Consider the following 14,655-nt stretch of genomic DNA (forward strand, 5'->3'; position numbering starts at 1 on the left):
ACCACACGCGACGCCAGGATCAATGTCAACACGTTATGAACCTGTCGACCAACATGGCCGCCGCCATATTGAAATTTATGCAATGTGAACTCGATCGCGATCGTGATCGTACTCAGACAAAACTCATCGTTGTACAATCATAATCAACCTCACCAGTCAACTCTTGTTTCTTTTGCGGTCCATTTCGTTGATCAAAGCATGGGAATGTGATCAAAGGCCCTGCTAGTGCTACACCGCCTACCTCTGTGAACACTTGTCCGCGATGTAAAGTAAAGTAAAGTAAGCCTTTATTGAAATCGTATCCCAGTTGGGATCTTGATCATAAAGTACAATAAAGGTTTTGCAAAAAACAACATGAAAGAGTATATATAATATATATATAAATATAAATATCTATACATGAGGTCAACATATTAAAGGTTCATAAAAATAGTTTACTTTGTCTTTTTCATTTTGTCTTGTCTGAGTTTAAAACATGTATGTATGTATTTTCCCAATTCACATAGTGATGCTTTATCTGTCCTTGAAAAGATGCTTACAAGGTCTTGTGTGCCTCTGAATGCGTTTTTACAAATGTTTAGTTTACTGAAAAAATCATGCCTAATGTTTGTGTATCCTTTGCAATGAAAAAGAAAATGTATCTCATCTTCTACTTGTTTGTTTTGGCAAATTGGGCATGCTCTGTCTATGACATCAAGGTTTCTATATCTACCTGTTTCTATGTGTAGTATGTGTGCACTAATGCGTAACTTGCACAGGGCTGACCTGTGATCTGGGTTTTTTATAATATGAAGGTAGCTTTCGAGAGAGAAATTTTTTCAACTCTCTGTATGTGCGAAGTTTATTTTTATGGTGCCCTTGTGGTATCATCTGGTATGATAATCAATTCAAATGCACATTTTTCAAATAGCTGTTTAACTTTTACATTAAAATAGTTTTAAACTGTTTGTCATTTTCTATCTTTACATTCATGGCATCTCCAATATTTACGAGCAGCAACGATTGTTTAATTCCTGACACCCAATTATCTGTATGTGCATTGTCCAGTTGACAACCCAGATCATAAGCCTCACGAGTCAGTGTTGTATCTGCTTTCTTACTTATTTTTAACCAATATTTGACCATTTGTGTTATGCTTGAAACAATTAGAGGATATCTACCCAGTTCCATTAAACATGCTATGTTGGATGCTTTGTTATTCACTTTAAGTATGTGCTTGCAAAATTTAATGTGCAACTTTTCAATTGTGTTTGTTAAGTTTGTGAGTATGGTTTTTGCATTTGTGCATATGTCTGCAGTCCATACTTCTGTACAGTATAGCAGAATAGGTTTTATCATGGCATCAAACATTTGTAAATGGACCTTAATTGGAATATTTGACTCTGCAAAGAGTAACTGTCTCAATTTAAAAACATGCCTTCATAGCTCTGTTTTTCAAATCAATTTGTGCTCTGTTTAGTATAGCCTACTGTCTTTGTTGGTCGTAATAGTCGTTCTGGAATGAAAATTTGTGAACAACCCAGCCGATTCTTCTATTGTTTTAACGTTCCTCTCAACACTTCCGGACACTTATCTGATGCATACCATACTTCACACCTTCCACTCTTTCACCAGGTTAAAAGTTGCAGTGAGCGTTATGTGTAGACAATGCATGCATCAGCTGGTAGCTACGCAGAGCGTGTGAACTAAAGGATGGCGGGAATATTTTAAAGCGTAGCGGGCCCGGGGAGAATCAAAGCGTAGCGGGGGGAGGCGAAAGCGTAGCGGGACCGTTATGGCCTGGGGATAACACTGAGTTTTGTAGTTTTATCAATATAGTAACATTTAAACTGTTCATGCAGTCACTGATCATGTGCCCCAAAGAATTTTCTTTCTCTTCAGCCGTTTTGGTTTGGTGTTATAGTAATCAGTATGTAGTTTGCCACAGCCGCCGGCCTCAAACCAGGAAAAAAAAGGATGACGCGCTGTTGTTCAAGTGACGCGCGCGCTGACCAGAAACATTTCTTTTTTTTTTTTTTTGGCCTAATGTTGACTTTGATTCTGTTTTCCCTCTCCAATGAACAATATGATTTTTTTTCAAGTGGAAGAAAATATCACAGAGCCAATGACAAATATTAAATCATAACTTATTACTTACAGGATCAGGATCACAATTTCGAGGGGACCCCGGTACCGGTTGTGTCTGTTCGCATTGAACGGGAGTTGTTTCTCGGGGGAGCTGCAAAGTCGACTCATTCTGCAGAGAAAGGGAAATAAAAAACCACATAAAGACATACATTCCCCGAGAAGTGATGATTTTAGTTTTACAACTGCCTACGGCTTTCAAACTCACTTTGAGTTTTTTTCTTTTTTTTTGCATACATTCTACTGCCCTGCGGCCGGTCGCCGGTTATTTATAGCAACAGATAAAAAAAAAAATCCATTTGACTCACACAGCAACCTGAGACTGTCAATCAAAAAAAATTGCTACACTGTTTCAACATCTTTTGATCACGACCCAAGTACATGACCTAATTACTCCAATAGGTCAGACCTGCCTGACACTAAGCATAGGAAATCTTTGACTGTTGTGATCACGGACCAAGTAACACAAACAGGCCATCTGTGGGATGCGACAAAATGAGGCACAGTCAGAGAGTGCATGCACCAGACATGTCATGAGCTGTGTACGTGCTCCGACTTTGCTATCCAACCTCAGCAACTGAGAATGTCATTTTTTCCCCTCTCAGGTGAACATAGCTAACTTGTTTGTTTTGAAACGGATGGGGTAGGGGGACGAGAGGGGGACTAGAGCACGTACTTGCTTCAAATCAATATGTAAAGGTACTCACATCAAGATCGTCATTCTGTGGAGCATACAGGGGTTGACCATTGGCTGTACCATAGCATGGCTGCAAAGTCGACGCATTCTGTAGAGGTAAAAAACATTCAGAAACGATATGAGATATACATACATATGATGGACTGTAAGAAAATTTAGAAAAAAATTATTAAAAAAAAAATAAAAAACAAATGTATCACTTACGGTATAATCAAAGTACTGGTCAGCCCACCCAAACACCTCATCCAACTCAGAATTGGTTAAACACAAATCGTCCCACTCCTTATCATCCATGGTAAGGTTGACGGAGGAACCACGCCAACAGAGAATGGATCCAACAGTAATCAGTGCGACATCACCGTCACCGAGGCTGACACACAGAAATGCGACAGTGGCCCTGGCATTGCCCTGCTACTTATAGTCTTGCCTCATTTGCACAAACCAATCAGCGTGGGGTGCGTTGACGTTGTATATTCTCACTGAGCCAGGGGGTCCTTGGGGTTCAGGGGGTTCCTCGGGGGCCCAGCTATGCATGGACCAACTCCCAAATTTATAGTCCACAAGACTTTGAACTCTCGCATTTTGCGAGATGTGTGGACTATCCAACGGCCATAACTACTACTGACATCGCTGCGCGAATCCACCATATCTCGTAACATCAAGAAGAAAGACACGGGCATTTAGAGGTAAACTACAATTGTAACCGATCAAAAACTGTCCTTTGCTTTAAATCCCTCCTCATCCCGATCACGCTCGATCGTCGTACGGCATGGAGATGGGCCACCATTTTGTTCTTTTAATACATGGAGAGTTGCCACGCGTTCACTACCTGTTCGGAAGTAGACCATGCCGTTGTTTACGTTGTTAACAATCAAATTGCAAATGTAGTTCGGGAATACTCCAAAACCTATACCGTTTATCGTGCATATCTCGATGTTTACCGTGAAATAACGCGTCTGATATTTTACGGTAAATGTCACAAGGATGAGGCGATATGGGTATAGGTATAAACATTAACGGGCGAGGCTTGCCAGCCCGTTAATTTTGGCTTTCCTCTCGCCCGCATCCATAAATAAACGTTAATGATGAGCGCAGAGTCTGTTATTTCCATTATATTATAACCAACCCCAAAACCGTCAAAATTTACGAAAATTTCAAACGCAAATGACAACGGGGCCCCTGAACTTGTCAGTGAGTAGTGCGCGCTGTAAAAATTTTGCAAATCTGGAGATTTTTTCAAAAAAGTGTCTAAACTTAGCCCACATGTGTTCCATTTCATTTTGTGATTGATTATGATCTTTGTAAAAATTGCAATTTTACGTTTTAGCTGAAAAGTAACAATCTTAAAGATATGATTCATATTCACGGGTAAATAAACAAACCATTATTACGTGTCTGTGGGTGTTCACATGATTCAGCTTGACCAATTCTTAAAATGCGACGGACAGGGCATTTTAATATAATACCCTACACATAGCTTGTCAGCGTACGCGTAAAAGATAGTGTACATCTCAAATGGAGAAGCCCAATCACAATGATGCCGTGCATAAAAGTGAAGGAAGTTTTCACTGGCTTATTTTTGTGAAAATCAAAAACTTTATTTTTCTCCCAGAGTTAACACAGGGCGGCCATTTTGAATTTCAAATGTTGGTAAAATATTGGTGTCATTATATTTCTTTCCCTTGTACCAAGGTTGAAGACAACCCATGCGTGCTACCTACATTTCACCACAAATATAAGTTTCACTATAATAGTAACATGTTCTCGTCTTTTTCATTCATTAGTTTTGGGCTCCACGAGGTGGAAAAATTCGAATTTGGTCCCTGTTGAGCCGCAAGAATGATGGATTCTGGCAAGTTAAGGGAAAATTGCAAAGGACGTATCTCAGTTGATGGCACAGGAACTTACGATAGCAACAGTGAGTAGCCCAGTTAAATGGCATAGGTTGGAACTCAGAGCTTCTGCGCAATAGGAATACGACCCCTATTATCATTCTGTGGCACTGATGATTTCATTTCACTTTTGAATCAGAAATTTCGATGTCAGGTACGCGATTTTTCATGTGATGTGACACGTGACGACAAGACAGGACGCTGCGATGGATAAAAAAGGGAAAAGATTGTTGGTGAAAAGACATGATCATTCTCGCGAGCCAGAACATGATTTCGGCTCCGTGGACGCACGAAAAAATTAGGTAACGCAGAGCTGTTCTCCTAAAGGGGCCTGTCGTTTACGACGATGGCCATGATTGGCAAAGGTTGTCGATTCGCTTTGGTTTGCGAATGTTCAGCTTTTCTGTGCCGTATCCTAATCTTGTCCCATCTTATTAGTCATAATCTTGTGATGTGAAACAGCCATCAAGTTGTATTCTATGTCGTACACTTGAGAATCCAGCTGTGTTGTAGAGAATCGGTATTGACCGGTCCTAACCGTGTTGTCGCCGCTTCTCACTATTGGGAGAAGCCCATTTCCGCATGCACAAGCAAAACTTGCAATCAAAATAAGCGTCTTGCAGCCAAAAGTGCGTAAAAGCAAGTACCAAGCAAGGTTAACCAAGAAAGTGTACATGCATGAAACGAGGAGGCATGTAATAAACTGGTAAACATATGTGGGAGGAGACCGAAGCCCTCAATTGCAGTACCTCCTCTTCCGAGTCCTCCTGCCAGGCGATGCAGGGTTAGGAACTGTACGCAAATTATCGGGGGGGGGGAGGGCTGGGTGGATTGGGATGGGTCACAAATTTTCATTCCAATGTTTAGGAGAGGGTCATGTTTATTTCAAAATATATTTGGCGGATGATCTAAAATTTGTCAGCAGAGAATATTTCCGATTAAAAAGGTCCACATGGTTGGGTACTGGAAATGTCATATTGTGACTACTTAAGTGTCGCACTGAGGTCAGTTCTCTGCAATAATACACTTACAAATTATTGCAGTAAAACTCCATTAAACGACGTACACTGATCTTTATTTACAACTCTTCTGCCGTGATCCAGAGATGTTGTGCTTGGATATTGACAGCAAAGTAAATCTAAAAGAGAGCACTCACAGGAACCTTCAAGCAAAGTTTAAGACGCAGGTTGTATTTGAGTATGTTGTTTGTAAAAATTTAAATTGAAAAAAATGCTACAAAACTGCAAGTCAAATTTCTTGTACACATGCACTTGAAACCATCCTATGATAATCAAGTACATTTTTACTTCTCCTTCATCCCTAATAAATATGTGGCAATACAATAATTTTGGGGACTTGAAAAAAAATTGATCATATAGACGGGGGGGACTTGAAATTTTTTTAAGGGTATTGAGGGGATCTGAAAAAAATAAGATTCAATCGCGATTTCTCCAGCCCCCTCCCCCTCGACTCACCTAATCGTTATTTGTGAACCCAGCTTTGGTGTCGTGCTACACCAAACCTCGCCCGATAGTTATATGGTAAAAATGTGGTTTCCGGTTAGCCATGTTGGAAAAAGTTAGAAACAAGTAGTATTCAGGTGAACTTTGTCGGGAGTTTTGGTCATAATAAGTGCCTAAAAACAAGACTATCGATGAGAGTTGGCAAATTTAGAATGGATGCGAAACAGTCCAAAAATGGTGAGCAACTATCTGTTTGCACACGGATTCGGTAGCTAGTATATGGAATCTACTGTAGATGTGCTGCCAGCGTGAAAAATCATCGAAAATCAGCACATAAAAGACAGAAAACCTTATAGAATAGCAGTGTCACAGCTATTGAAACACAGATACTTAAGAGTTACCGGTAGTGTACTTTTTGCTGATAAAATATTTCCTAAACTGTCATATTCTGACCAGGTATCTTCAGATTCTACGCTTTCAACGACCTGAAGATCATTGATCCCGAACGTGAGTGGTTTAGAGAGCTGCCTGACGACAGCACTTTAGCCTGGATTGGAATACCTGGCGACAGAATTGGCAAGGATGCAGACAGCAATAAAATTTACATGCTGCAGTGGACGGAAGATGGTGGTATTCAAGCGAAGGTGTGACTTTTGACGAAGTGATAAGACAGGGAAATACGTATTTGCGGAATCAACTTATTGTTATTCGCATTAAATTATATATAGCAATTTTGTGCACGCATTGTCATATCACGAAAAGCTGTGTAAATTGAATGAATTGATCGATGGATGGATGGACGGACGGACGGACAGATAGAAGGATTGATGGATGGATGGATGGATGAACGCATGCATGCATGTATGCAGGCGTGCATGCATGCTGCATGCATGCATGCATTCATGTATCTCAACGACCTGTCGCCGGCGATTCTCCGATTGGGGAAAGTGAATGGGAATACACAGTGGAGAATCCGGGTATCGATATTGTTATCTCTCCCTGTCTTGAGTTCATTTCATTGATATATAAGATCACTTGTCATTTGGATATTTGAATTGCTGTCTATATACTTTCCAGGGTTTTAAAGCTCCCGAAGATTATCGGAAACGACCCGACATCTCCGACAAAGAAGAGCGGAAACAAGCAGCATTCTTGGTCTCGTTCAAATCATCTACAAACTACTACACCCTTCAGTGCTCGTCGTCAGAGGACCCCCTTGACTTCAGCGGAAAATTCATCAGGACTGTAGCCAGTGGAAATATCACGACCATTAGCGTCAAGCAGGACAACAATCAGTTTTCTTATGACCCAGGGATGCTGTATTATCTGCCATATGTAGATGACTCTGAGTTTTAGCCGACGGCTATCTTTAGGTTAAACATTTTATACACTGGGCCTTCTCTCTTTCTGTGTAAACACCCAGTGAGACAGTGATACACACCAAAAAGAATAGTGAGGATTTTCAAAAAGTGCTATGGTAGATATGATGACATTGCGGCCAAATACGACACCTCAGTCACTCAAATGATTAGCGACACAATCCCAAATTTGAATTATTACAGTGATTCATAAACAAGATAGACAATTTGGGGACCAATCCTGACACGTGTATCATGCTAACAGGGTATGCTTACCCATTCCGAACACATGATACGACCACTTACTATAAGTGGTTAAGGATGGTCCTACTTAACTTTGTATATTACAAACGTCCAAGACCCCATTATGTATTACCTTAAATGGAAATGATTATTGGACCAGTTCCATTCATATTAATCATATAGACTATCTAAAGCTGCAATGACTGTTTAAAGAGGTTATTGCTAGTCGCTTGACCAGTGAAGCTAATCCTTTGCTGTGATATTTACCGATGGTCGGGTGTAACAGAGCTAATCTGATCTGTACATCCAACCAGCAGAGGATAGTAATGACTGTTGGTAATTGCCTTCCCGCTGGGATTTGAAAAGGTTCATTAACCTATGTGATACGGCTAGTTTTCAATCGGGTTCGAACCCACAACATACGGCATCAGTCGCCTAGCGGAGAGGCCACAGAGAGAACATTGCTTAGCCTGTACATTATTGTTATATGCATATACTTGGATAATACACAAAGTATAGTTGATAGTTGAATCAAATCATTTTTACTTCATGGTTGACATTTATTGAGATATATTATTTTAACAATGAGGTATGCGACTGTGGAAGAACGCCACTACCTTATCGCATAATCTGTGGGGTAAATAAGTTATTTTCATGATTGCGTAACTCGGTAATATTCTGCAGTTTGCATTAACGAGCGAGTGAAAGTAACTTCTGTACCCCCCAAACCTCATGCTGAGGTCATGGTGTTCTGTTATTATTAGTCGTCCGTGGGGACTTATGGATGGGTCATGTGCATCCCGTCGTCCGTCCGTTCACGCAGATATCTCAGACATGCCCTGGTCAATTTCTTCAAACTTTGCACAAGGATAGTACAGATGCACGTCGATTTGTTTCACAATGCAATCAAATTTGGCCGTGTTAGAGGACTTTTTAGTTTACACCTCCATAGACTCCCATGTATAAGTCAGTTCTGCATAGAATCCCATGTATTAGGCCAAGTAAAATAAAAATTTAGTTTCTCATCGTATTCATATTGCAAAAAGGATGCAGTGACACAGTTTTTAGCCCCACGGATGAAGTCCAGGGGGCTTATAGATTGGGTCATGTCCCTCCGTTCACGCAGATATCTCAGATATTTTGACAAAATGTCACGTGACCTCGGTGACCTTTGACCTCAAATATACATATTTGTCCATAACTCAGTAACCACAAGTGCTACACCCTTCATATATGGTATGATGGGACACCTTATGACGCCATATATTGTACCTCATTAATTATGCGCATATCTAATTTTGAGCGAGCCAATAGAGCTAGAGGTCTGATTTTTGGTATATAGGGATAACTTAGCAATACAATTTTTGACAAAATATCACGTGACCTCAATGACCTTTGACCTCAAATATACATATTTGTCCATAACTCAGTAACCACAAGTGGTACACCCTTCATATTTGGTATGATGGAAGACCTTATGACGCCACATACTGTACTTCATTAATTATGCACATATCTAATTCTGAGCAAGCCAATAGAGCTGGATGTCTGATTTTTGGTATATAGGGATAACTATAGGATAGACATTTTTGACCGAATGTCATGTGACCTCGATGACCTTTTACCTAAAATATACGTTTATGTCAATAAATAAGTAACCACAAGTGCTATGTCCTTTATATTTAGTAGGATGGAGATCTTATGACAACACATGCTTTATCCTATTAATTATGCACATATCTAATTCTGGGCAAGCTCGAGGTCTGATTTTTGGCATATACGGATTAATTAGCAATACAATTTTTTTTTCAATCATGTACCTCGATGACCTTTGACCTTGATTATACATATATATGCATAACTCAGTAACCACAAGTTTTATACTCTCCAATTTTGATAGGATATTAGACCTTAAGATGTCACATCTTCTACCTCATTTATTAGGCGCATATGTATTTCTTGGCTGGCCAATACAGCTAGATGTCTGATCTTTTTTCCCGATTTAGAACCATCACTTAGACATGCCTCATGTTTTTCAAATTGGAACAACGACATAGACCTATGTGCCCATAGATCTCAACATATACACTCCAATGATACTCTAAATGACCACATTTCCCTGCCAAATCAAGACTAATACTCCTATTACAAGTGGGGACTATGTCATTGTCAATGACTTATTGTATACGTTCCCTTGTAGGAAATTGGTTGGAAATGGAAGTTTTTTGCATGAAAATATGTCGTCAATAGGGAGTATGTTTGCTCATTTGCATAAAATACATGTCATACCTTATATTTTGCTGGCAGCAATGACATAAACTGGAGTACCTATTCAACAATTTGTTTCAGCACAGTTTATCTTTTTACATTTGTATTTTCATTATTAAGCTTAACAGAGTAAGTATATCACCAAAACACTTGGATGTATGTGACAGGTTACTGTGTGCATTATTTCAATAAAATTGCATGATTGCAACATTTGGATATTATGTTGTTTCTTAAGTTGACATTTGGCCACTATTTTATAAAAACAAAAGATCTTAAGGTGGAGCTGCACGTTGCCAACACAGTATTTTTTTAAGGAATATTTCTCATCTAAGATGCCAGGGAAACCCCCTTATACTATATATTTTCAAAGCGCAGATAATCCAAAGTTTAGTATATTACCATAGTTCACTCGAGGATGAAGTGTGTATATTTGGGTTAAAAACCTTAAGTTTGATATTAATGATAAAAAATTAATTTGATTAAAAAACTTGACACTATTTTCTTAAGTATAATATTTCACTTGAAAGAAGGGTATATGTAGGAAAAAAACGACTATTTTACATCGCATTATCTATCCTCATTGTAAAGTGGCATGGGTTGAAAAACTCACTCAAAAAAGTGATTGAAAACATGAGTAGCAAATTAAAATGCCTCTTATTCAAAATGTAAGAATTTTATTGTCAAAAAAATGGTCGTTTTTGTATATAGCATTTAAAGAACATAATGTGAAAATATCAGAAATTTGACACGGCCGGAGTGGAGTTAAAGTCTTCAGAAATCTTGAAATTTGAAAAAAAAGAGAAGCCAGGAATCGGGTTAATCGAATATATTTGCATATCTGCTTGACAAGCTAAAAGGTGAACCGTACCAATATTTAAGCTTTGGTTAACAAATCAATTAAAATTGAATTAATGTTTGCAAAAAGTGAGTTTTGAGCAAAATACGCTGTGTTTCGTGCAGCGCCCCCTTATTGCGATTCACACTTGATATCTGATATTCCTTTTTGGTACTACAGAATTTCGTTGGAACAGATAGCCTCTAAGTCTAATGTTTTGTGAAGGAAACGTTAATCTACAGTACATGCTTTTCTTATTTGCATACATCCTTACGAAAGCGTAAAAACCAATCCATCAGGACCAATATTTTCATAAAATTATTGCACAAATTTTAGTTATACAAGACCCACAATATTGCCGTAAACAATACCATACCGTGCGGGTGCGACATGTTGTCATGGTACATACCAGTACACCACCAAGTCGACACTGTATTTATACAACAATGGATTAGAAATGGTGCCTTGCTAAGTATCTGAGAAATTAGTGTAATTATGCGACGACTGTACTCGAAAAAACTTACCAAGAAAATAACTTTACAGAATTAATTTATGTGCAATACGGTACGACATGCCTTTCGTTGACTTTGACGATGATTCAGGGTCCTCGGACACAAAGAGGGTGACACATAGACAACTCTATGAGTTAATGCGATAGATACGGGAAGTTTTGGAAAAAAATTGACAGTCCAAATAACTGTCATTGAGGCGCATTCTAACCCAGTCTGAACAATCAATCGTTTTATGGTCGACGTCCGATAGAAGGTGACTGATCTTTATCTCGTTCCCAAAGCCCAAGCAGTCAGAATTTTTACAGTCACTCAACCACAACACAGTTTCAAATTTTAAACAGGTGACTTGAAAGTCGAAATATGGGCAAATTTCATGATTTCATCGGTTCACTTGACCATTTACATTAAAATTGGACCAAATTTTGATCCTGAACTTGTTCTGTTAGCAATTTATTTCTCAATTAAGAATGACACGTTCAGCGCGGTATCTTTTGCGGCCAACCTTATTTGTAATCAATAATGCAAATGGGAATTGGGTGAAATACTAAATTGTAGTTGGCTTTACCGTGTAGGAATAGTTACGCGAACCGCAAGTTGAGCTATGTTAACTGCAAATCGAAATTAGAAATTAGAAATTAGAAATTGGCACCACGTGATGACCAACTTAGGGAGCCTCCATATTTTACAGAGGTGTCGGCGGTAATCAGGGGGGTTAGTTATACCACACGGCTGGAGTCAGACATTACAAAACACTGTTGGAGGTTATTCTACATAAGCTTGTTGTGGAACTATGGCAATAACAACAACATTGAACGAAATGTACAACCAACCGTGTAGTTTAAAAACTTAAGATAGGAAATGAGTACATTGATGTAATTCTGAGGGGGCTAAATTTAGTGTCAAGTTCACTACCCCGGTAAAGAGAGTTGACATTGTCATAATCAAACGATTGAATTGTAGACAAAAAGTGTCAAATGTACTGATGTATATACCAGTTTACTGTTCTCGTTCGTTTTAAAACTGTTGTTTTATTTGTTACGTGACAGAAAACGAACACAAGGTGAACTCAGCAGTTTCAGTATAAAACGAAATTTATTACGAAAAATAAAACTAATTGCTAAGTCAAGGGATAGAATACGAACTGTAAAAGTGTACAGGCTACTTGTCTCAGCTGGGACGGCAAAGCTCCAGTCTCAGAGTTGTAACAGTCAGTCGGATGAATGAACAGTCCTTTGGCCTGCAGGCTTGAAGTTGCACAAAGTCCACGGTATAAATCCAGCGTTGCAGCGAAGGTCTTGAAAAGTCTTGAAATTAATACTGCTGGAGTTTCCAAAGACTTGAAGGAACACGCAAGAGACATGATCCCAAAATGTCTGCTTGCAAGCTGCGCCGGTGCCCTATTTATACTCATGTCGTATATAAGGGCATATAAGAACAACCAGCACGATTGGAACTAATTTGGGATAATTGGATGGTGAAGTAATGTCGACTTGATCTGCAAATGTAACCCCATGTTCTTTTCTTTTTAAGTTACACACTTGTTTTTATGAGTAATTTAAATTTGTAATATTGCAACATTCAGCTATACGGCACCTAATACTTTTGAGAAATTTGAAAAATATGAAGATCCAGTTATCCCAAATAAGTTCCAATCGTGTTAATCTAGAACTTTTATTGACATGCTAATTACTGCTCTAAAATAATCTCTCTTGCACAACTAATTAAATTTCCAGAACATTCCAAACATGACTAATTGAATTCAAGGTTGTGAGGGCATGAAGGACAGTGACCTTGAGAATATTCTAGACTAATTAAACACAGGTCATGAGTGTGGGGGAGAATGACCTACATAACATATTCATCGAATGTTCGTAAACTGCTACAGTTGTATTGATGTAGACATCCACTGCAGTTATTATCGAGGGGTCACCGTGCAAATTTTGGTACTACAGAAACAAATAACCCAAGATTTACCGACATTTGAAATTCAAAGTGGTCACTATCCCTGTGTCAACTCTGAGAAAAAAATACAATTTTCGTATTTCGAAAACGAAGCCGGTGAAAAGTTTTCAGACACCAAAATCTTTAAAATGAATCCCCTCAAGTAGTATATTAGAAAAGAACTGTGAAAGTTTTGGGGTCCGAATGTCTGTCCCCGAGACGCGTCCTATTTTAAATCTCGTTACAAAGTCATGACAATTATGTCAGAGAAAAGTGTCAATTTACAGACAACAGCAGTATATACCGAAACAAAGGAGCAATATCACTTCATATCTAGTTGGCACAAGACCACTAATTAATTTCCCATAGGCCACCATAGTAGCGTTGAGCTCGATTTTCCTATTTTAAAACATTCAGCGGCACGAATCCTCTTGGCAGGTGTTAGGTCAATGTCAGCTTGACTACTGATGAATTCTTTCATGTGGGCAAGTCCACGGAAATTTTGAGATAGCGATGAAAATAGCGCCCTCAGTGGTGTTTTTCGACAAAATCCAGGCGTATTGTTATGATTTCTATGGGCCTTAGAACTTCTCATATTACCACCAAATGCTTCAGCCATTATTCACAACAGTCTGCATTGTGATTCAGGTAGAAAAATATCTTTAAAATAGAATACTTGACACTAAAGCTCAAACTAAACAAGCATCCATGAAGGTAGCAAAAGCGTGCAAGGTCTGCACTATTTTTCTTCCAAACTATATTCTGGGTAACGAATCCGGAAGTGAATTAGAGGTCTTGTGCCAGTTGACGTCTTCAACCCTAAAACTTTCACGGAATGTTGCCATTATTCTGATTTTTGACATGATCGAGTTGGTATACAGTTATTAGATAACAGTAGACAAAAACAATAACGAGCAAAAGTAGTGTTTACTTCTCACCTTATAAGACACATCTGCTGATCTTATAGAAATATGCCATACCCTTTGACTTTATGCAGTTCACTACGGTTTTTAGGAAACTTTCCTGTCTTCAAACGTGTAGGGAGCTGAATAAGGCTGAAGTATTGCTATTTCCCGCTGCGTGGGGTTCTAACACTCCTCCATGACATAATTTTAAATTGTAGGAGGAAAATGTGTCTCTCTGACCATGAAATGAAGGTACACAATCATATATCTATATCTGGTCGACTGGTGGCGTGTTTACACAAAACTATGTTAACATGTTGGCGAGAGCGTAATTTGCTGAGGCTTGAATGCATACACCCCTCAGTGCACCAACGCCCCCAACGCAATGTGCCAATTTACACGGTCTACATACATGAT

General features: G+C 38.9%; 1 protein-coding gene across 2 annotated transcripts in view; it reads left to right on the forward strand.

The window, feature by feature from the left end:
* Nucleotides 1-10,250, forward strand: part of LOC139119191 (uncharacterized) — a 66,529-nt gene extending 56,279 nt beyond the window's left edge. Inside the window, exons 2-4 of one of the 2 annotated variants that reach the window (XM_070682868.1) lie at nucleotides 4,606-4,739; nucleotides 6,633-6,820; nucleotides 7,254-10,250. In XM_070682868.1, the coding sequence (XP_070538969.1) occupies nucleotides 4,661-4,739; nucleotides 6,633-6,820; nucleotides 7,254-7,532 (546 nt within the window). In that variant the 5' untranslated portion in view covers nucleotides 4,606-4,660 and the 3' untranslated portion in view covers nucleotides 7,533-10,250. Of the gene's footprint in view, nucleotides 1-4,555; nucleotides 4,740-6,632; nucleotides 6,821-7,253 lie in introns of those variants that run through there. The other variant, XM_070682869.1, reaches the window with a different exon arrangement.
* Nucleotides 10,251-14,655: the final 4,405 nt, after the last annotated feature.

This window comes from Ptychodera flava, chromosome 19 (assembly GCF_041260155.1).
Source record: "Ptychodera flava strain L36383 chromosome 19, AS_Pfla_20210202, whole genome shotgun sequence".
Taxonomy (NCBI): domain Eukaryota; kingdom Metazoa; phylum Hemichordata; class Enteropneusta; family Ptychoderidae; genus Ptychodera; species Ptychodera flava.